The sequence below is a fragment of the Aulonocara stuartgranti genome (genome assembly GCF_965226115.1).
Source record: "Aulonocara stuartgranti genome assembly, chromosome: 22".
Lineage (NCBI taxonomy): Eukaryota > Metazoa > Chordata > Actinopteri > Cichliformes > Cichlidae > Aulonocara > Aulonocara stuartgranti.
Window position 1 is genome coordinate 17,271,375 of NC_138957.1, and position 24,199 is coordinate 17,295,573.

Genomic DNA, 24,199 nt, shown 5'->3' on the forward strand with positions numbered 1-24,199 from the left:
GTTACATACCGTTTCCAATTGAATGGAGTCTTTACAAAAAAAGAAATGCTGCAAGCAAATACTTACACACTGTTGTTCAGTTAGTCGGAGTTACCTTTTTATTAGTGTTGTACTGTTCTGAGCACAATGCTCACAAGAAAGATTTTGATAAGCATGATGCCAAAATAAACCAAAACACCCTAAAGTCATTTTTCAGTTGCTTAAAATGATCATGACATCCTGATGTTTTCTTTTTTTTTTTAGGTTAAAGAAAAATATGAAAATAGAGTTGACAGTACATTTAGGCACACTATTAACACATACTGTACACAGATATGCACAATTTTCATTATCATATTCATATATACTGGGGTTAAAAAAAACATGAGCCTTCCTGTATGGAGAGGTGTGCAGAAAGTTAAAGGTGATACTGCCTTCGCCATCATAAGGGACACATTATTCACCTCCCAGTAAGCGAGGCTCCAGTCCAGTCCAAGCCATGTTGTCCTGCTCAGCCAATCAGAGTCCATCGGGGCAGCTCGGTGCAAGCAAATCACAGCAGACGAGGAAGTTTCCGTCCAATGACTGCAGCAGAATGGGGCGCCGTTTAGTCAATGGGGGAGTGGGACTCCCACACTTGCTACAGTAAGTGCTTATTAGTAGTGATTCTAGTGGTCACAAGACACAGCTCTTCTGTGAACCTGTCTCACCCAATTTTTTTGGGGGGGGGGGTCTTTTCTTTTCAGCGGTCAGTTCATAATAACAAACCTCTTTTCACACTTCACAGGCTTCAATGCATGAAAGAAAGAGCAGTTGTTCAAGGCCACCTCTGAAGTAGCTGTCCCCCCGCCACAGTCTAATAATCATCTCTGATTATTTCTGCAAGAGTCAGCTGGGGATAAATGGGAAAATAACCCCCTGCACACCGAAAAGAAAAAAAAAGAAACAAATCTAAAAAAGAAAAATCAGACTTATAAAACAAGTCTGTAAAATTAAACATTGTACTTTTATAACAACGGAATGTTAAGTTGTCGGGGGTAAGAGGACATCTCTGGGAAAAGAGCTCTCGCTTTTTCTACTATTAAAATAATTTTCAGTAATACAATGATTCAAAAATGCACATGCCTTAAAGAAAAGAAAAAAATATTGCACCAAATCCAAGTCGTTTTTCCTCTGACCAAAGGTGGTTAGGGACACATCTCCATATCTCTGTCCTGATTTCCTTGTTATGTTCAGTCATGTGAAGGAGAGCTACCTCTAGCGTGCATCTCTTGATCAGTGTACACTGTATATAGACTTAAGGCTGGTTCCCCTAGCTCACACTGGCACAGTTTCTGACAGAAGAGGGTTGCATCTTTGTGCTAACCACACACGCACGCACGCACGCACGCACGCACGCACACACACACACACACACACACAGACTTCTGCTCAAGCCAGATACAGAACAGACCAGAGAGTACATTCTTGAATAGTTCCTGACAATAACACACCTCAGTGTGTCGTCACAGCCTCACCTTAAGGGTCATTAAAGGTCAACGTTGCATTCTTTTTCTTTGCGTGATATGAAACACAGTAATGTTTCCCCAATGTCAGAACAGTACACACACATACGAACAGCATGAGCTTTGGTTGCTGCAGGATATGAGAGTAGCATTAAAAAGGGTTCTTTGATTGGATGATCGAGGGAAGTACAGGTGATCTAAGACTTGAGAGAGAGAGAGAGCGAGAAAGGGTGGAAGAAAGTCAAGACAAGCACTGAGGCTGAGGAGAGAAAAAAAAAAGGATATTTGTCACATTTTAAAAACAGCGGCTCTTAAACCCAGTGCAATCGACGTTTTTTGGTTGCGAAAACACAGTTTGCAAGTGATTTTTGCAGCTTAGATGTCTACAGCATGAGGGTGGGTTTGATTACAGCTGTGCGGCCACTTCGCTGACGTGGAGGAGGACCGCACTGGCCAACAGATAGAAGCAGGAAGGTAAGGCAAGGTGTGGGTCTAATGCTATTGAGTCCTGCAGTTTAAAAACAACGATACCTGTGGTTGGGCTCTCTGGACCATGATAAAGCAGCATCAGCTGGCCCAGAATGACGCTCAACACAACAACAACAAAAAAAGTCTCAAATGGAGCAGGGGAACTAAAAAGAAAACACAGCCAAGTTCAGTCTTGGTGCAAATTATGAGATTTGTGTTTGCGCGTGTGTCCAAGTGTTACACATCCTTCGTTTCTGTCTTGACAGAAATAATCAGCCAGATAAAATAGAGTGATTTCACCTTCAGCAATGTGTGAGGGAAGAGGAAGGGCAGAATTCTCTCTCTCTCTCTCTCTCACACACACACACACACACACACCCCCCTCAACAACAGTCATATCAATCCCCACCACTGCCACTCACATCCTCAGCTCTCAAGTCTGTGTATCTTATCGGCCCTTGTCCTGCTGCCTCTGTCCTCTCCTGTCACCTCTTGAGGGAGGTGGATTTCAGTTTCTGGTTGTATCTATGGATGCGTGGCGAACGGGAGTGCAGCTTGACAAAGAGCTCGGGGAATTTGTACTGAGGGAACATGGTCTCCAGGAAGCCCTCCAGGAAAACGTAGACTAGGCGACGGTTCATGGGTTGGTACTGAAACATGTCAAAGACGCGGAGGATGCCCTTCCTCGTGGTATCGGCTCCGATGATGTGCTTCAGCTCATCTGAGGAAGAAGGGGGAGGGAGACGTAGATATCAGCAGCGTGAACAAGTTTGGTTCTGTCAGAGGTTACTTCCTGTTAAAACTGTGTCTTTCCTTCCCACTGTCACCAAATGCTTGCTCAGGGGGAGTTTTCTGTTGTTTTTTATTGTTCTCTCTAACGCTTCAGCATCTTTACTTTTAAGGCGACAGGTATTTGGCGCTTAATAATTAAAACTGAATGAAATTGATTTTTTGTATGAGTTTACAGCACTGCAAAGAATTCCACCTTTCCTTTGGTTCGCATTAATATTACTGGAATTTTTAGTCTGACAGCAGAAACAAAGTAAAGATATGGCACTAAAGAAAAGTGAGCATGAGTCATACAGATGTCCTCACTGCACCTCATTAGGGCTTGGCTACCTTCACATAGACACCTGATAATACAGCCTCTCAATTCTTGTATTTTCTGTGTACAAATATATTTCTAGCTCTGTGCTTTATCAGAGGTGCAAACCATCAAGGAAAGTGTGTAACTGGCAAAAATGGTCTAGTTTGATGTCACCCTTTCAGTTTTCCAATATGCTTTCTCTGCCTCATTCTAGTGCGCTGACTCATAATTAGCTTATTGAACAAATGATGGTTAAACAGCATTTATACCGCCTGGACACAAGAGGGGGGCAGTGAGTTCATTTCAGTCATTTCTTAAAAGCAGACTTGGACAAATCATACAGAGGTCAGTCTCTGGGTGGTTCTCACTAACTTACTCCAGATTCACTCCTAAACTAGAATACTATTGTGCTGTACTTCAATCGTTTCTTCACACATACCAGATATCGTCTTACATCGAAATTGTTTGTCATAGTTTGGAGTGGTAGTACACAGAAGAGCAGTGGATTAAACCCCTTTATTAAAAAGCTGTTGGTGACACCCAGAAAGATGTCACAGATTCCTCCCTCCTCACAGCTTTTACTTCCATATTCAGTGGGACAAGCAGGGACTGAGAACTGCTTTTCATTTTAAGTATGAATGCTTCAAAGATAATGAGTAAGTAGATGTGGTTGTCTCTATTTATGGCTAGGTGCTAGCTTTATAAAGTGTGAGTGTGTGTGTGTTTTCACCTGGCATGATTCCCAGAAGGCTGGTTTTGGCAGCTACTCGTGTCCTCATGCGGATGTTCTTGTCCCGGCGGGGCGGGGTCTCAGCTAGAATACCATTGGGCCAGTAGGAATCCCTGTTCGGAGGCGGAGCACTAAAAGTTATACAGTACTCCTCTGACTAATCAGAGGTCTTTAAAACAAAAGGCGATGAGTTACCTGAACTTCTTGACGTAATCTGCCACCTGCTCTGGTGACGTCAGGTAGTCCACATGATCTACGATTTTCCTACAGAAAGAAGCAAACTTTAAATATTTCAAACTACTATTTGTATAAGTGATAACATTTTCCCACCTTTAACTGTATGTCAGTCTTTTTTGCAGGTTTAATGTGACACTCACCTGTTGATTGTGTCCCCATATGTGGCCCTGATGAGTTGCTGCAGAAGGTTCTTAATATTCCTGCGCAGCCACTGGTTCTTCTCTTTGAGATCAAACACCTCGTCCATCAGCAGCAGCATTACCCGGAGTGGGATATTATCATCCACCTGGAAGCAGTTTAATTTAAAGCACGGTTAAAGGAATGAAACAGCAGCACACTGACTCACATCAGAGACTTTTGCAGAGACATGTCAACGCAAAGAATGCTGAATTAAAATCTACAGGGTTATTCCTAACAGCAAAGATAATGGCAGAAGGATAAAAGCTTTTCAAATCCTCATTTTAGTGGGAACTTTTTAAGCAGTTTCTCATCACATTTAACTGATGAGCCGATGTTTGTACTCTGAGGCATTTCAAGAAAACTTTGGAAGGACTTTGCTCACATTGTCATCGAGCTGAGCAGAGACTCGACAGTGCTCAGGGTCGATTTCAGACTTGGGGAGGATTGGAGGCACCTGGGAAAATCAGAGGTTAGATTAACGACTACAGAGGATCAAGCGAAGCCCGTGCTTCACAACGTTAACTCAAAACACTTGCAGTATTAAACGGTTCTACCTTCAGTATGGATTGTTTGATATCCTGACCCAGTTTTTCTGACATGCGGCCCATGTTATCGGAGACTTTGGTCACTCCCTCTGCTAAACTGTCTGGGAAGGCTTTTACTGCATTGGACACGTTTCTCATGGAGCTCCGCAGAGGGTTCACAAATGTGTCTATCTGATGGGGGAATAAAACAAAAGCAGAAAATGTACTTTATAGACAAAATGCCAGTCACATGGTGAATAAACAGCTGATCAGTAATGAATGATTCTCCAACATACTAAAACGTTATAACACAATATCTACATATAACATCTACTATAATATATGTAGTAATTAAAATAAAAAACAAAAAAAACTGCACAACAGTTAAACAGGTATTTGCATTTGAGAAAAGGAAATACCTTCCGTGCAAACTCTCCTTTGCCCTTGCTATAGGCCTTGTTCTCTAGGAAGTCATACACGTAAGGGATCAGAGTTGGGCAGGCCTTCACCATCTCTGGGTTCAGCAGCAACTGCAACAAATGCGCACCAAGAACTATTAATGGAAGGAAAAATGCATGACAATAAAAAAGAATAACATATATAAACTATCACATAACAACATTACCTGTAGGTAAGCATTGAGGTCTTTTTTTCTCTTCTCCAAGAAGTCTCTGTCCATGTTATTGAAGGTCTTCTTTCCTGGCAGCTTGAGGATTGATGCCAGGTTCTCAAACTAAAGCAGAGCAAGATTACAAACTGAGACTCAGAAGAAGAAAATGCAGCTGATGACTTTCCCTTATTTTCTGTCATGTTTACATTTATCGTAACAATGTTGGATGCCAGGCCAAAGTTTCTATGATAGAAATAATGAGGTCAGTGTGTCTATAAGTAATTCCAGTGAGTCTGACGTTTAGGCTCACAAACTTGCCTCCAACATTTTTTTTCTCTTGTGCCGTCAATATGGCGATACGGTCACGTCAGCCACCAGGCACCACCGGCCTTTGTTTTTTACTTTAAACCGTGTAAAAGTGGTGTAATAGAGTTAAGTCCCACACACACCTGTTCAGTGATTCTCATATGGAAGTCATGGAAGTCTGAGTAGCGGCGGTAGGTCTTCCAGGCATCCTCACTGCCATCTTGGTTGCGTCTAACCACAGTGATGGTGTACAGTGCGTAGGTCTTACCGTGGTCATTGCACACCCCTGCAGCACCCCAGAAGCCGGGGAGACAAGCATCAGCTACCCGATCCGGTAATACATCCAACATAGGGAATTGGAAAATGGGGGATGGGTTGAAAAGAGCAGCGGAAAGACAGGAAGTGGGCAAAAGGGAAGTGTTGCAGGTGTAATATAGGGCAGTAAAAGAGCAAGCAGAGGGGAAAAGTGTGTATGAATGGGATAAAAGGGAGGAAAAGTGTAACAGAATGGCAGGAAAGGTGAGGGAGGGAGGGAGGGAGGGAGGGAGGGAGGAGGGGAAAAAGGAAAAACAGAAAAGTAGTGAAGGTAATGGAGTGATAGAAATAAAGAATACTGGAACAATGTGGCACGAAACAGCAGGCACATGCAGATGAAACGAGCTTAGAGGTGAAATGCTGATAGAAAACATGCAGGGAAGGACTAAAAGGAAGTAACAGATACCCAATATCCAAAAGAAAAATCACACACACACAATTCAACATGTTAGAAGAATATAAAACTAAACCACTCGGTTGGCGTACCTGTGTCAGAGATGAAGGCATGAAGGTGCATAGATTCATCATGGCAGGAATTGGGCAAGTCATCCAAAGACTGAAATCACAGGAAACAAATCATCATAAACTAATAATAATAAACAGAACAGACAGATAACCCATAAATATTAAATGAAAAGGACTCACTAGGTTTATGCTTCCTGTTGGAGAACCATTAAAGGACTCTCCATCACCATCGTCAGACCCTCGGTAGCTTGGCTCTTTCAACATGTCCAGCTCTGCAAGCATGCGGACATAGAGAGGGCTCTGCTTGAAGGACGGGTAATACCGCTCATCGCGTAGCATCATGTCATACACCTGTTGTAAAGTACAAGCAGTAGTATTTGTTAGACTGGGAGGGAAAATGCAGGGCAAGCAGGAAAAAAAAACAAAAACAAAGGGAGGGGGGAACCTTTCTCTGGATTTCATCAAATATCTCTGGCGTGGGGTCGTCTTTCCGTAGCTTCTCCCCAAGCCTTGTTAGTGATGCCTCGTCCACCTGCACCCTGGGGGACGCCTGTTAGAGCAGACAGAGCAAAGAGGTTAACTTTTCACATTTATAACTACAGAAATGAAAGACAGCTCTTTAAATTTATCTATAAATAAACGTCCCTGTTTCTAAAAGAGAAGTTCAGACACTGTAAAATATAGCTGAAATGAGTCTGGCTTAAAATATCGGAGGAGGCTGTGGATGCATGACATTTTCAGCTACCTTGTCAGAGAGGTATTGTTCATAGACACCCAGTGCAGCTGCCTTCAGCAGCCCTTTAGTGTCACTAGGCTGCTTCTTGCCGTCCTTCTGCCAGCTCTGCATGGCCTCCAGCTGCTGCTGCGCCGTCACCCTGTATCCCTCCACTGTGAGCCAGAAGAACAGCTCGGCCTGGGCCCCCGCTGCCTGCATGAAGTCTGGGTCAACAGACAGACAGCATTTAGTCTCCTAAATCATATGATGCATATGATATACTCACAGGTGTCTGCTTATGATTAAGACTCTGGCTACACATACATACACGGCAATCACGGCCAGTAAGTTTTATACTCAGTATTTTTGGCAGCCTCTGGTTTCTGGCAGCCTTGTTTCTAAAGATCAAGTTATGATATCAAACTTCTACTTGTTTAGTTTTGAGTTTTGCTTTGATCTATGTACAAAAATGTTACACGGCATTTGAAAACCAAGCTATAGCACAAAATGTCTTTCCCTCAAAATTTCTAGATTACTCACAGCTGAGTGTTTGCTGATTGAGCATTTGGGGCAAAAAAGGCGAGTGATTTATTGACAGTTTATGGATCGGACACTGATCAATTGTCAGACAGTTCTAAGAGACATTTGGAGACGGTGAAGTTATGATATTGGAGATATTGGAGAGTCCAACTGTTTAGAATTGCAGCATTGCTTGGCTGTTTTTGTGCACAGGTGGGATTTTCATTCTGACTTTTCCTATGCTGTGTCACAAATTAAAACATTTTAGGCAGCATAAACGTTAGCATGCTTTTGTTTTTGTTTCTTGGTGCAGCCAAGATCTCAGCTGAAGTCTAGAGTAGGGATGGGTATCATTTAGGTTTTATCCGATACCGGTGCCAAACCGCTACTTTTGAAACGGTGCCGGTGCGTAAACCGGTGCTCGAACCGGTGCTTAAAGAATGGAGAACACAAACTTTGTCCAAAAACCTCTCATGTTTAACTGTTTTCCACTTTTTCTTTGGTCATTTTAGCCTTTTTTGCCAGGGTGAAGGGAGCATCTGCCATCAAACAGGAAGACAGCCGCATGTAACTACGACGGTGTTTGCTAGTTCACCTTACGTGCATTAATTTAATAACGTGGTTAGCCTACTCAACGTAAATTACACACGAACAACATTAAGCTACTCACGCAGAGAAGAACGGCTGCTGCTGCCATCATCATCCGTCATCATTTCTGCTACACTGACAGGGCTAGGGGCCAGGACTCTCCTCTTCGGGTTTTTGGGGGATGTTGCTAACTCCGGGTCCGATAACAGGCACCACACCCGCACTCGGTGTGAGGTCTTGCAGCAAGCTATCAAATACGGTGCATTTCTCGGCTTTTAAAAAAACGCTATGCGTCGCCAGGTGTTTCATCAGATTCCAGGTGATACTGTGCAAAGGAGGTAACATCTTAAAGCACTTGTTGCAGGCTGCTGAGTTTGCATCTTTTGCTGTGAAGTACAGCCAGACTTTTGACCGCTTCGCCTTGGGCATTTTTAATCTGTAGCTCTGCTCTAAGAGAACGTACGTACCTGGGCCCGCCTACTATCCTTGGAAAGGTAAAATGATTGGCTAGAATCCAAAGTGTATGACATCTCAGGAAAAAAAAAAGCACCGAAATAAAGCACTGAAATGTGCGCTGCTTTTCGGTCTGGTTACTACCGTTTATGTCAGAACCGAGGTGACCGTGCATTTGCCTTGGCTGCACCCGATTTGTGGAATAACCTTCCTATTGCCATCCGCGCATCCGATTCTATCCAATCATTGAAATCATGGTTAAAAACCTTTTTATTTAACCTTGCCTTTCCTGCTCGTTAATGCCTGTATCTGATTCCTACACTTACTCTATTTTCCCTTTTATACATATCTTTTATGGCTTTGTGCTTTTAACATGTTTTTACTTGATATGCATTTTATGCTATTCTTGTGTGTTAGTGACATTGACCTGTTAGCACATTTGGTACTTTGTTATGGTCTTATAGTATTTATGTTTTATTTTCTTTTATGTGAAGCACTTTGGTATATCGTTGGTTTTTAAATGTGCTCTATAAATAAAGTTGTATTGTATTGTATTGTTTTTGTCATTATGTTTAGGCTAATGGGAATTCTCCAACCTTTAAAGATTCTCACACCGACATAAGCGACAGCAAAAGAGCATGTCTAAAAAAAAAAACAGAGGCTGGAGTCCTACACTAAAGCCCTAACATTCATGTGTTAGGGCTTTAAAAAACATATGATTAACAGAAAAGTTCAGAGTTATAACTACAGTGACCTTTGGCGTCTATGTGATACGTGAGGTGTTGATGCACTTACCCATGAAGAACTGCAGGGCTATGTTGTGGACGAGGATGTGATCCAGCGGGATGACACACAGCTTTCCAAAGTTGGCTGCCAGCTTAAAGGCATCAACCTCCTACACAACACAGGAACCGAATAAGTAAAGAAGAAGAGAGCAAAGCATTAACATAACCAACGCGGACTTTGAGCAAAACCAGCTGACACCTGTGCAGACAAGGCTGTGCGATGCATGTTTACTCCCCTCCAGTTTCTCACCTTGCCAGACTGCAGTCTCTGGATCCTGGTCTCACACACCTTCTTCACAAACAGAAGACTGTTGATCTGGTTCTTGATCACGTTAATGTCTGAAGGACAGAGAAACAAAAAGCCATCAGGGCAGAAGAGGAAAGCAGTGTGCTGTTTCAATTAACATTCTGTAGTTACTGAATGAAAACAATCAGTTTTGAGTGTGTGTGTCTGATGCAAATGGAAAGAAAAAAGCGAGCGCCCACCGTCTCCAGCAGTGTCCAGGGAGCGGAGAAACTGCAGCTCCTCCAGCACCTTGTCTCTAACGGCCTCCAGCTCAGCAGGCTTATCTGTTAACTTCAGGATGTTCATGAAGGCTTCATAGTTACAGCTGTTATCCCGGATCTACACATAAAACAGGACATACAGCTACAAACACCAGCACCAAATCTCATTTGGTCTCCCAACCCTTAAATTAAACTGTTTCTTGGACAGTTTGGGGTGGTGTTAAACCTCACCATCCATATGACAAACTGGTTGATGTAGTCTGGGTCACTCAGCTGGTTGATCAAAGGAAGCAGCACACCACGCGCTAGCACCTCCTAAAAAACACACCACAGTGTATTTCCAGGCATGCTCGCTGTAATTTACACTACGAACATGTCACTGTACAGCACATTCAGGGGGATGCCGTGGCAACCAACATGGCAGCATTTGGCATGTGGCTTTTTTGTGATGAACACACAAACACTGGTTAATGGCATACATATGCATTTTTTATCTCTTATTTGCACCTCACACTAGTTTTTTTTCATGCACTCACCCTTAGGAAGTATCTCATATTCTTATTGTGGAAGTCTCCAGGAGGTAGTAACAGGTACAGAAGCAATTCACACAAGTCCCGAAGAAACCCTGACACACACATGCAGAACAGGGTTACAAGCTAGAACAAAAAAGTTCCTCATAACTGTGAAATGTAAGGCCAGAAACAGAGGCGTGTTTACCTTCTTCATCTTTGTGTGAGGTGCACACAACATCTCGACAAATCTTCCTTTCCATCTCCACCTCAGCCTCAAAGAAAGACTCCATCAGATCATCTGTTATGTCCCCTGTTCAGAAATCACTATTTAGTTACAGTCGTCACTATTCTTAAAACAGCTCTCAAGACATGGCAAACACGTTAATAAGTGCAGGGAGTGTGATGTATGCACGTACTTAGTTTGTCTTCTCTGTCACCGAGGCGATCCTGGGCTTTTCTGAAAACACGTAAATGTGTGGCAAAGTCGTCCACCAGGCGAGTGGTGAAGTAAGGCTGCCAGTCCACCTCTTTGGACCTTTGCATACAAATATACACAAAATATAGATTGCTTGATTTTTTGCTAAATATATTAGACATATAATGCGTTTGAGTGTGTGTGTGTGTGTGTGTGTGTGTGTGTGTGTGTGTGTGTGTGTGTGTGTGTTACCGTGTGGAGAACTGGACAAGGGCATTTTGCAGCGTCTGTCTGATCTCTAGTAAGAAGGACTCATCTTCACTCAGGGTGTAGTACCAGTATTGGATGTAGTCTCTCAGTGCAAACTGGATCACCTAAAGAGACATAAGGAAAAAGTGAGGAGTTAGGCAAAATTCTGTAAAGACAATTCAGACTGAGTGAAGTGAGAACTAGAGAGAGGGATCTGACTGAATTGTCAACACAAACCTGGATAACCCTCTGATTCATCGAACAAACATGGAAGTAGATAAGAACAGTGATTAAAAGTCAAAATGCCAAGGTGACCATTTTAATCACATTTTCTGAAATAATCTCCACTGATAAACTGCCGGTAAGCAGAAATCTCACGACAGCTCAATTACACAGGAGCTGAGTAAACAGGAAGCAGAGGGCTGGCTGTTTGTGCAAAACATTACAGAGACACAACATTAATGGAAGACTGAAGACTTCTTTGTTTAATTCAAAAATGAGATGAAAGTGTTACTGTAAGTATAGGGCTCGGGATTATACTCTCTTAAGGATGCACAGATGGGAGTACATGGATACAGATACAGTTTTATTCACCCTTTGATGACAATATCTATGCCACTTGAACTCAAACAGACCACATTACCCCCTCAGTTGGTAGAAAACAGGGCTTTGGTGGTATAAAAGAGATTGGGAGAGACTGCAATGTGAATATCTGTATATATTGCTACAGTAAAGGGAACAAGCAGTCATGTGCAAAAGGTAATTTTCACAGCTGCCAAAAACTAAGTACAACTTTACTGCTTTCATAGCTATTGAGGGTCAGTAACACCCAGGTGCTGCTAATCAAGTGCCATGTGAGGCAACAAGGCTTAGGCTTGCAAAGTTGGATCTGAACAAACCACAAGACTTCTGGAACAATGTGCTTTGAACAGCCCAGACCAAAGTGGAGACATTTGGCCCCGAAAACCAAATACAGCAAATCAGCACAAACACTTCATACCATGTGTCAGCACAGTGGTGGAGGGGTGATGATATTGGCTTGTTTTGCAGCCACTAAGTCGACCGTGAACTCCTCTGCATGCCCAAGTATTCTGGTTAAAGGTGTCATCTGTCCAACAACTAAGCCACTTAAGCCTGGATCAAACTGGGTCATGCAACAGGACAGAAAGTCAGAGAAAGTCCAAACCTCAACCTGACCGATAAGATCAAACACTAAAATTCCTTGATGACACGATTGTCTGCGAAATCATTTACCAAAAAAAAAAGAAAAAAAAAAAGGACACCAATTCTGCAATAAAACACAAACCAGGACTTTTCTAACTAAAACTACACCAGCAATGTTTCTGACTGGAGCCGTGGATGCCAAGTATAAACCACGTAAAAAGTTACAGGTTTTAAAACGAAAGGGTGTGGAAGTCCCATCAGCTGAAGCTACAATATGAATCAGTGCAATACAGGATGAGAGGGAGCTGTGACTAATGAAAAAAGTGCTTATGTGAGCACATACAAGAGGGAAAAAAATGCCCAGACAATGTGTCAGAAAATAGTGACCACACATTTATTTCAGGGCGCAAGATTCAGCATTGTGCGACTTTACATTTCTCTGTGCAAGATCTCAAGGTTCACATGGAACTGAAAAGATAAATGAGAATTCCTAGAAACGGGCAAGGGGAGAGGAGATGCCATGCTAGAGCCGTTAGCGTCATCTGACCGGCACTAACTGCTGTGTCTGCACTTAACTCTGCCGGCCACACCGCTTTGCTGAGGACGTGCTAAAAAGTTTTCTGCTGCAAGTGTGGTAATCACAGAGCGGCATGGAAAGAGAAACTGACTAATAAACACAAGCCACAAAGTCGTTCTTTCCATTCTGCAATGCTTGCATAGGAACCATCAGTTAGACGATCAACTTGCAAATGTGTCAAGATGAGTTTAAAAAAAAAAAAAAGCAGTACAAACACTGTTGCATCACATGTCTCACATGTCACAGTCTGCAATGTCCACAGTTTACAAAGGACAAATTACACAAAGAGCTTTGGTGTAATCGTACAGAGTTTCCAATGATGTCAGACTAGTTGTCTAATAAAACAATAAAAAGAATCTCACTGTGAAAAAGTCACTGTGTGACAGATGTAAGGATTTTTATATAAAAACTGGGGAAATAAAGACAAAACATTGCAAGCTGTGCCAGAAAATAAACGTTTAACAACACCGGAGGAGCTTCATTCTGCTTAATGTGAAGAATGCCGCTGGAAACATGTACCACCAACATGGTTTCTATTACAAAGCACGACACTGGTACACAAAATAATTTAATTAAGTCATTTTATAATTGAATCATGTCACATTTTCCTGCTTTTGGCATGTTGGAAAAATGAATTTTGCTCTGACAAAACAATACATCACAAGAAAGACACAGAGCTCACAGAAGAAAACACCTGAAATGCAGACGTTACTGGGTCATGCAGTGTTTGACAGCCAGTACTTCTCTCTGATGCCATTAAGTCACTGACCTGGGCCAGCTGAGCTGATGGGTCAGACAGAGATTTAAAGGAGCCGGAATCCAAAAAGTCTGGAGTATTAGCATTTGTCAGGCAGGGACCTTCTCTAAGCTTCTCCCTGTAGCTGCTGTCCCATTATCACAAGTGCACTGCCCACTCTTAGCTGGGTGGGCACTGATTAAACCTCTCTTAAACCCACATTAGCTAAAACTTTTTATTGTAAATGTCTGAATGTTAAACAAGTAAAAAAAAGTGTTCTACCATAATTCTTTCAGTTTCCTGTAACTGCCTTTGGGCTAATTTGTATGTAATTCCTTATAATGATTTTTGACACTTAGTCTCACTCAGGTAATAATAGGCCCTTTTTTTAGTGGGCTGGAGACATTAATGTAATGAGCTGAGCCAAAAATGTGACATCAACAGACTGAATGGAGTGGCGTCACTGCATGAATCATGACTCCTTCACAAGAATCAAACCTGGCACTGAGGAATATGGACATGCATGCCGCCTCCTTGGCTCTCTAATTTTAGGAAGTCTGACAAAAAGCCATACACCGAGCAGCACGTATAACATCTTCATGTATTCCGTTTTTGTGTAATTATCAAATGACATCGCAGGATGTTTGGGCCACCTTGCTGTAACAACTCTACCTACATTGAGGTGGTACTCAAATTTAATAGAAAATAACCAAAACTGAGTAGAGCAAAGTCCAGCAGTGTTGAGTAGATGCTAGTGGAAAAGAAGCTTTAATGATCATGAGTGTCATTTTCTGAAGTTAGACCCAGCTCCTTTAAAGGCAGTGCTATCAAGGCATTACAAGTAATATAAAATTTTGAATTTAGAAAATAATACTTATCAAAACTCAACCAATTTCTTGCAAATTATTAGCTAATCATCTTATAAAATGTAAACATGCACTTGCTGTGGTAGTGACATGATGAAAGGGGCAAGGTGTGCTTATAAAGAAATGAATACAATTAGTACTGACACAGAGCTTTGGCCATGTGTTGTATGCCATACGATAAAACTGGTCATCTATGCTTCCCTACCTATGAAACACATGTACAGGGAATCACAAGACCTATCACAAAGACAGGCACATAAACACACACCTGCTGTAGTGGTTCATCTATGAAACTCGAGCCTGTGAGCCTTCTGTCAATTTTTATAGGCTTCATCTCCAGCTTCATCTCATCCAACGTCTGAAAGAGACAAAACATAACCCACAGTGAGACAGGAGTAAAGTAATCAGAGAAAACTTTAGTGACCTCCGTGACATCTGGCAGGCCGGGTCATCTGTTTGCACAGGCGAGGTCGAAGTGCGTGTATTTTACCTTCAGTATACCAATTTGTGTGGGTGGTAAGTACGAGTGCTCGCACTTTTCCAGGTGTTTCTCCGAGTTAATCTTTCCATAAAGCAAAGTGACCGCAAAGCCCCTGCAAAACAGAAATGTAATTTAGAAATCAGCAAAAAACTTATGAGCCAAGCTCCTGATGTGTTGTGGTTAACTGTGAAGCTTAAAGAGGTTAGATTGGCTTCAAACGTCTCACTGCTCACCCTCCAATGAAGCAGAAGATATAAAAGGCCAGGTAGAATATGGCAAAGGGTCCAAAAGTGACGAGGAACAGCACAACTCCAAGACCCCCCCATCCCCAGATGGACAGACTGGCCTGAAACACACAAGACAAAAAAAACACATACTCAATACACAATTCAATTCACCCCATACTCAGCTAGACTGATGATAATATTCTATAAACACATATAATGACCATTAATGGTCCTCCACAGAGCAGAGGGGAGGGAGATGTCTGCGCAGGAAGACATTACATAAAAGAGTGTCAGACAGAAACTGTGTGTGTGTATAATCCTGTACAATCACATCCTATGGTGTTCCTGTTGTTGTCAGTACAGGAAACAGAGCTAGTTTCAACCCTTTTCCAGCTCCAACTTTAGCCCATAGTTACTTGAGTATCTCCTTTTTTAGCCTTATCATATTAACAGGTACAGAAGAAGCTTTTTAAAAAACAAAACAAATGAAAACACAAGCTATACTGATAAGTTATGTCCCCTAAGTGTATGCTTAAGGTCATGATAGCAGGTATGAAACCTCAGGAGGGGTCTGCTGCACATATTAAACCAGGCCGCGGCACCTTAGAAAATAGCTGTGAATGTGTTGTTATGAGTTACAGCTGCTTATACAAGGATCCTTAAATGTTCAAGGAAAAAAAAGCCTTCAAAAATGTTCTCACTGTGAAGCCATCAGATAGAGTCACTGACAGGCATCACGATCAGTGGTGATGATCTTCGGCTGCCTTACGTTCATGTTAGAGTTCCTTAGATAAACAAATCCTGTGACGGAGCCAGAGAGGAGCACACAGAGCTTCCTTTGGACACTGAGACATTGTTCTCACTGTTACAGTCAACTGCCACCAGTCGGATGACACACATTAGACTAGCTGCCAACAGTGTCACATCCATAAACAGAGGCCAGTCAGTTTACTGTGTAGATACAGAGCTAGACTAATTAGTAGGGCTGTTCGATATAACGATATATATCGGATGACGATATAAAAACATCTATCGTTTCATTTTATGCTATCGTTTGTTTCGTGGTGTCACAAAATAAACTGTTTACCGCAATGTTTTTCATTGTTTTGATTGTCACTGTAGTGGCTATATTAATTTCTTAAAGTTCTCTCTTTCGCTCATATTTCATATAACCACACTACGGACAGACAAGCGCCTGTTTTTATGTGTTGTCGTTAGCAACAACGACGGTAAAACCATCGCGTGTCTGCTTGTTTATGTTCCACATAAACCTTTCACAATAAAGCTCAAGATCTTGATGAGACTTTTCAAAATAAACTGAATCACGTGAAAGAGTATGCAGAGTATTTACGGATGAGAAGCAAAAAAGAGCTGTCAGGTGCTGAAAAATAAACCTTAGATTCAAACGTTAGAACAGGCTTTTACGCTGTGTAATAAATACTCACAAAGAAAACGGCAGCCGTTACAACTTATGTCTAAAAATGCATCCTTTAATGCATCGGTTAAAACACTCGACTCCAGGTACACGACGCCCAGCTGGAAACACTTCACGCAAGACGAGCTGCCCGAGATTCACAGAATTGACAAAAAATGTTAAAACTTTGTGATTTATATTGTTATCGGACGACAGATGTCTTATATCGGGATATGAGTTTTGGTCATATCACACAGCCCTACTAATTAGTGCCAAATACTATTAAGGCATATGGACAAATGAAAAGAATAATGAAGAGTAATCTGTGGCTCCACAGACATGCAAATGCACAGTTTTCTTGCTTAACGCTAAAAGATAACTTAGCTATCCAAACATCCATCTTCTTCAGTTCATCCAAGGCCTGGTTCTGGGGGCAGCAGTCCAAGCACAGAAGCCTAGACCTTCAGTTTATCTGGGGGAACACCAAAGTGCTCGGGGGCCACCCGAGAGACATAATCTCTCCAGCTTGTTCTAGGTCTGCCCCAGGGCCTCAGACTTGGAGGTGCCGATTCTCATTCCCGGTGCTTCACACTCAGCTGTAAATTGCTCCAGTGCGAGCTGGAGGCCACCACTTGATAAAGCCAACAGAATCACATCATTTGCGAAAAGCAGAGACGAGATTCTGAGACCACCCAAGTGGAAATCCTCCGCCACTTGACTACGCCATAACAACTATGAACAGAATCGGTGATCTAGATAAATGATGATAAAAGAGGAGTGAACATGTTTGAATTAATGAACCTCAATTTACAGTACTGGCTTAAATGTACACTCTACACTGTAGCCTGATGTGAAAAGTACACATATGAAAGCTATGTTAGGTCTTTCAATAATATCCAGTTACACATTTTGTTACCATTATAATTTAGGAGTAAAAATATGCTATATCTACGGTAAATGGACTGGTTCTTATATTACACTATTCTACTCATCATAGCACTTTACTAATTGACTCATTTACCAATTCACACAATCACTTTTTTCTATGCTCTTTCTATGTAAGTGCTTTCATTCACGCACATTCATTCTCTGACAGACACATTGGAGAGCAACTTGGGGTTAGTATCTTGCCCAAGCATATTGTGCCATGCAAACAAATGCAGGCTGCATGAACACCAACCTTCCGATTAGCAGAAGACCTGCTCTACCACCTGAGCTACAGCCACCGCCCATGAAGACCGTGAGGCACCAATCTGTTTATTAACTTAATTAGCACTGGTGTCACCGGTTTTATGCATTTCAGTTTTAAAACAACGACAACACAACAAACCGCACAATATTCATTATGTTTGTGACAATTGTAATAGCAGAAGAATACACAAACACCAGCACATTGCCCACTGCAATATTGGCTCGATGGAGGAGTTCAAGACTATAAATCAAGCTTCAAGCTACTGTGGAGGAGCTGCTGTGATGCATTGACAGATTATGACGTTAAGGACCAACAATGGTCAGAGCTATAGGCAATAGAGAGGTATTTTTTCCCCACTGATGCATTACTCAATATCATTCATAATAAATTTAATCTGTCTCGCTATAGTTTGATGTCGCACATGCAGCCCCAGAGCACACAGGTAAGTGTACACACATTATTGCAAGGTGTACTTACGAGGTAATTAGAGGAAACAGGAGGATATTTCAAACTTCAGCCTGACATTTTTGTTTGTATGGCAGAACTCTAATTAAAAATAAGTTAATAAATTTAATTAATAAATTAAAAAGAAAAAGGAAAGAGCCAGTGAATTTTATGACATCGCTGATGTCATAAAAACCTGCTATGATGTACGACTTGGAGATGGCTGCACTGAAAAAAAAGACAGGAGACCGAACTGCAGGTGGCAGAGTTGAACATGCTAAAATTTTATACAGAGCTGCCAAGCGGGAGGAAAAGAAGAAGATTCCTGCATGCAGTAAAGGAGGACATGCAAAGGTTTGGTGTGACTAAAAAGGATGCTGAGGATAGGGTGAGATGGAAGCAGATTATCTGCTGTGGTGTCCCCACAGGGACAGGCCTGAAGAAGAAGAAGAAAGGGACAGGTATCCTAACATCTGAGTCATGATAGGTTTAAAGACAACTATGAAGCTTCTTTTCATTCAAAGCAAAGTTCCTAGACGCAGGAATGCTCAGTGAGGAGTACAATGTACAACTCTCTTTTTTGTCTACTACAGAGCCCAATATGTTTATGAATGTTTTTCATGTTAAAAAAAATGTGAAATATGTACATTTTAGAATGCAATGCCCACTTGCTTCATACAATATCTCTGAATTTATAGATTATGAATTTAAGCAGTCTAATACTGGTTGCTATTGTTCAGATGGGTTTGCTTGCTGACTTGACCTTGTCAGCATGAACGTCTTTATTAAAACTGGCCATAATTGTTTGTCCTGGTCCAGAACTGGAGCAGATAAAACTAGAACACAAACAGCCTCTCAGTTGGATCAGGTTTGAAAAAGCTGATAACGGGCAATTTGAAACAATAACTTCACTAGTACTGGTTCAGATCTTAAAGCAAAGCATTTTTAAAGTCTTACTCTGAAGCACTTTGGACCGCATATGCGCACGAATAGTGTTACATAAGTAAATCTGACTTGAGGTGAACTTGTGACGTCCCTCCTCACCACATCAGCTGAGGCTAGTTTCACAGTAAATAGGATAAATTAAAACCTGAGGCTGATGGCTGTCACTGAGGACCTTCTGACCCTGATGTTGCTTACTCATCAGAGTCAACTAGACAGGCACTGACAGTGTGCAGGCCAAGACATATGGGTCACATTAACAGAACAGCAGGATCTTTGAGAGTGCCTTGGAATAAATGCTGCATACCTGCCTGTCACTTTGTTTACAAATGTGGTTATGGGAGAGGCAGGAAGTATTAGAGGACATTTATATGCAGTGTAATAACCCTGTTGGGTACATGCAGTTCTCCACCCTATATTTCACCCTGTCTTGTACCAAGGGTGACATAATTTCACTATCTCGGTTGCATAAGACATTGCAGTTTTTCTTATTGTTGAAACACCTTAACTGACTACACAAACACAGGAAGGACAATTTCCAACCTTTTCCTCAATTTCTTGCCTCTATTATAAAAAGCACAATTTTGATCTATATGGATGTAAAGAAATCAACTACTGCGAACATTGACTATAATAAAATGTCTCAAACTTATATGAATAAACTGAAGTCCAGGCTGCAGAATGTGTTCAAACTGGCTAGACTAACCCTCTTCCTTAAGTCATAAAGGGCGAGAACAAAGTCACTGATTGCAGGGTTGGGAGGAGAAATAGGGCTGGCCAGCAGAGAGAACCATTATTACAATTTAACTAGGAGTGTAGCAACACAGAGGAATGCTTTTCAGAAAGGTTGCCACAAAATGTGACCATCAAAAACAGATCCACGTGTCCTGATATCTAACACAACCAAGAGAACTATAACATATCAGCCAGAATCCTTTTATCATTTAAAGGAGATCCAAATTAAACCGCCGTGCAAACAAAGAAACAGTCTGAACTGTTGTTCAATTTCCTCCCACACTTACATCACAGGGAACCAAGCAGGTACATTTTCAGGAGAGTTTGAAAACTTTTTGCCAAACCAACAAAGTCATATTTACTACCATAATCTACATCCTCAGCCTGATGGTAGTAAAGAACAATTATAATACATCACCATCACACACGCTAACAGTGTGATGGTGTAGTAGTAACTTATGGATTTTGTTAAAGATTTTTGCTAAACAAGATCCGGGTCCAAAGTTAGCAAAGCTAATGCTTGTGACTAACATCTGAATAAAGGCAGAGTGCAACTAAATTTAGCCCACGGTGGAGGGGCAACCAACTTTCCACTGACTTTGTATTTGGTGAAGGTGCCTCCCTATCAAGTGGCTTCACTAAACTACAGCAGCTTGTCAACACGGAGCCAACATAAGACGTAACTGAAGCTAGCTAGAAGCATTTCATTTGCATTTCAGCTCCTAGATACATAATATTTATTTGTGTTTTCCTTCCAGCTGGTGCAGAGTGTAAAGTGTTGTGCTTTGTCTATACTAAAATAGGACCAAAACAGGGACATATGTAACTGTACTCACCAGAGCAAACCACAAGCTATGCTGTGCTTACTGCAGCATCCAGCAGTTAGTTAGGCAAATCATCTTATTAATCATCTTAAACATGTTTTTTAATAAATAACACAAAAGGTAAGTAATGTGTACACTTATGAGAAAGAGTGTTTTTAGACGTACTGAAGCATATACAGTCTGATCAATTACACCCTTTAAAATTCTGTGACTCCTGAGAAAGAGACTGAATGTAGTTCAAAAGGGAAATGCAAGTATATGTTTGACGTCAGTGGTGCTAGTAAGCAGCAGTGAATGTGCACGCTATCAGTAGGACTGTGTGATGAGACTGTGGAGGCTTGGCTCTGTAGAAGAGATGATAACTGACACTCGTGAGTCATTACAGCTTACACAGGGCTTAAAACATGAACCATCTGTTCCAGTGATTAACACCCAAGCCCATCAGGGATCCTCACATCTGAATATCTAGGCAATTCCTTATGCAATACACACTAAACAGACACTCATTAACACAAAAGTGACAGTATTAAAGGCACTGGGCGAGATCACAGATGCAGATGGGCACTGAAGTACCGCTCTCATGCATTTCAAATTGTTAGTGGCTGGATGTTACAGCATGGCTTCAAAGAGAATTTCAGAAGACATGTTTAAAAACATCTGTCAAAACCTGCTTCATCATCCTGAAAGGATGCTCAGGGATAAAAATCATTACCTGTGTGAATATGCTGGCCAAGGATCAAATACAAAAATATAATTGTGGACTTTACTAGGCTTCAAACAAAGACATATTTTTATTTTCTAAACTTTAATATAACCAATTTAATATTTTGAAATGAATCTATATATTTGTGTTTTAATATTTCTTACAAATTTACTTACAAAGAAGTAGAAGACAATCTAGAATTTAAAAGGAGTAAAACACACAGAGGCAGTGTGTTTTGAAGAACGCTCTGGATGCCCTTGACTCCAGGCACATTCAGATATTCACACGTAGCCTCTTATCAGTGTGTCTGAGAATATTTTTTCCCTAACTTTCCACCATGGACGTGCACACACACGCATGAAGAACTACTCAAGGGTGGATATTTCTATTTTTGTGATCAATGTAAGTCCTCAAGTGCTTAGCTGCAAACCCTGGGTAGTGTAGTCATTAGGTGAAAGGTTAACTAGGCCCGTTAAAGCTCTCCTGTGGGAGATCATGCCTGAGAGAGAGAGAAAGTAAATGGGTCTGACTGATCGTGCTGGCCTAATCCACCAGGACCACTGAAATGCAAAGAGCTGCTATATTAACCTTAGGATCAAAAAGGCAGAAGTAGTAATGATGTTAATTTCCAGAGAGGACAAGAAATGTTGTAGTTCACTTCTCTCCAGGATTTGAACTTTATTACAAATTAATAACAGCATACTAATGACCCTGAAAACTGAATGAGCAAATGGTCCAGCTTGTTTTGTCTAGTTCCCCTGAGTTGTGGTTTGATACTGTTATTACCCTGGGGAGGGTAAAGTAAGCCACACCCCTCCTCTGTCACAAACAGTGTCCCCAGCTGCTACTTTTCACCTTCCAGTGAGAAGCAGCTCCAGGAAGGCAATAACTGGTTATTTATACTCATTATGTATTCAGCTAGTAGCGATCATCAGGTTGGCAGTAACCCAACTAGAACTGAAACTGTAACACACAACCAATGAGCATGCGGTGGGAACTGAACTTAAGCCTTATCGAGGCGCTGCAGTAATCATGACTGTTAACAACTCCAAATCTGATGAATCATGTGAGCTGCGTCGTGTCTCGGCATGACCTAGACACACTGTACATATATCTGGATGAAAAGACAGGTCTGAACAGAGCTTAATTCATGAGAGCTGTGAGCCTCTTTGGCAGGGAAACAACTTGAACAGCACGTAGAAGGAAGAGGAGATACACTAGCAGGCCTGATGTGACAGCATGCTGGACTTAATATCTACCAAGCTTTGATTAAGGGAGCTTAACGAGGTTTAGCAAGTGCTAAAAAGCACAGAGATAACGCTGTGTGGCTGTGGACGAGCACACGTGCACTCCCATCAAACTCAATATACAAAGGTGAATTGATCAAGTTGTGTAGACAGGCCACTCACTCACAGAAGCAACTGAACTACAAAGGACTACATAAAACAAAGCGATATCTTTCATTGATTTCTTACTAAGGTTACCAGAGACTAACATTTCCAAATAGCAACTAAGCCAACTAAGTGTAACACGTGACTGCCCACCTCACCTGCAGCTCAGATGAGGTGGGCAGTCTGCTCTTTTAGCTGTCCTTTCAGGTCGCTAAACTGGGGGGCATCCCGTGAGATGTAAAAAAAAAATCTCTGCAACCACTGATCAACAACAATGGCCTTTATTAATATTTCAAGACAAGCCTGCGTTAGGCCGTTTAGATGTGTATGAAAGGAGGGAAGAAGCCGGTATGACTGACAAGCTTATCCACTACATCTCAACTTGACATCAGTCATTAATGCCTGAAAATTGATTTCCCACACCATTCACACTGTCTGCATCTAGGTGTAACAGCGCAACACGTTTATTATCGACATAAATGTTTGCATCCAATGCAGATTGATCAACAGTGGACCGCAACTGCGCCGATACAAAAATGTAACTTTCCTTAGTTAGTCTCTCTAGCCGTCAGCCAATCTAACGCCCAGCTCACCTGTATTCGTTGTAATGTAGAAATTCGTTTGTGAGTATCTTCATTCATAATATAAACGCAGACTACCGACATTGCCTGTGTCGAGCTAATTCCAGCGCAGTGTTGACAGTGCGGATATCCTAAGCCCGTCGTATTAACTTAGCGTTAACGGTGTAATCCCGCGCTGACTGCCACTTATAGCTGACATGCTTTGTGAAAACACAGCGGCAGCGAACAGTCCTCTCTCCCGGCTCCCGTGTTTACCTGCGGGGCTAGGCGCTAGCTGCTCCAAGCTAACTAGCTATGTCAGCCACAAACTACTGTACCAACACGCGCGAGACTTTTTCACGGGAGATAACTTACCTCTGCAAACATCGTCTAAAAGGCTGTAAGTTGCGGCGGCTCTGGCTAACCCCACCACATTGTAACATGCGAAGAGGAGGTGATTTTCTTGGTTAAAATCGGTCGTATTTCCAATCTCCGTACTGTCTTCGGAGCGTCGCCATGTTTGCAAGGTTTACGTCGTGGGTGCCCCGTTTCTGGACGTGGTCACGCCATTGGCTGGGAGGCGATGACGCCACATGCAGCGATAATCACGATTGGCTGACCTAAATAAATTATTAGTTCACAAATTTCTGACAGACTGTACCCAAACTGTAAGTCATTTTCAGCCAATGTTTTTTTTTTATCTCTTGTTATCTCGCACCAGGCCTTATGAAATAGAGAAAATAATCATCAAGTTAACAACAGCATTAACAGTTTCCAGTAAATGCAATTACAGC

At 41.8% G+C, this 24,199-nt stretch overlaps 1 protein-coding gene across 3 annotated transcripts; it reads right to left on the reverse strand.

Annotated features, from left to right (window-relative positions):
• Positions 1–72: 72 nt before the first annotated feature.
• On the reverse strand, positions 73–23,974 carry snx13 (sorting nexin 13). Of its 3 annotated transcripts, none has more exons than XM_082521230.1 (25): positions 23,781–23,974; positions 15,207–15,319; positions 14,983–15,085; positions 14,761–14,850; positions 11,153–11,274; positions 10,902–11,020; positions 10,691–10,795; positions 10,510–10,598; positions 10,205–10,288; positions 9,953–10,091; positions 9,717–9,805; positions 9,477–9,576; positions 7,152–7,345; positions 6,852–6,956; positions 6,587–6,757; positions 6,428–6,497; positions 5,770–5,948; positions 5,336–5,443; positions 5,130–5,240; positions 4,741–4,902; positions 4,569–4,640; positions 4,147–4,292; positions 3,965–4,033; positions 3,770–3,882; positions 73–2,673 (listed from the first exon to the last, which is right to left on the reverse strand). In XM_082521230.1, exons 1-25 carry the CDS (start codon positions 23,790–23,792, stop codon positions 2,438–2,440), a joined length of 2,901 nt encoding a protein of 966 aa, XP_082377356.1. In that variant the 5' UTR covers positions 23,793–23,974; the 3' UTR covers positions 73–2,437. The 3 variants fall into 3 exon arrangements, with proteins under 3 accessions (XP_082377356.1, XP_082377354.1, XP_082377355.1); XM_082521228.1 differs by lacking the exon at positions 23,781–23,974 and adding an exon at positions 23,439–23,560; XM_082521229.1 differs by lacking the exon at positions 23,781–23,974 and adding an exon at positions 23,439–23,558 and having other exon boundaries at positions 5,770–5,912.
• Between the last annotated feature and the right edge of the window lie 225 nt (positions 23,975–24,199).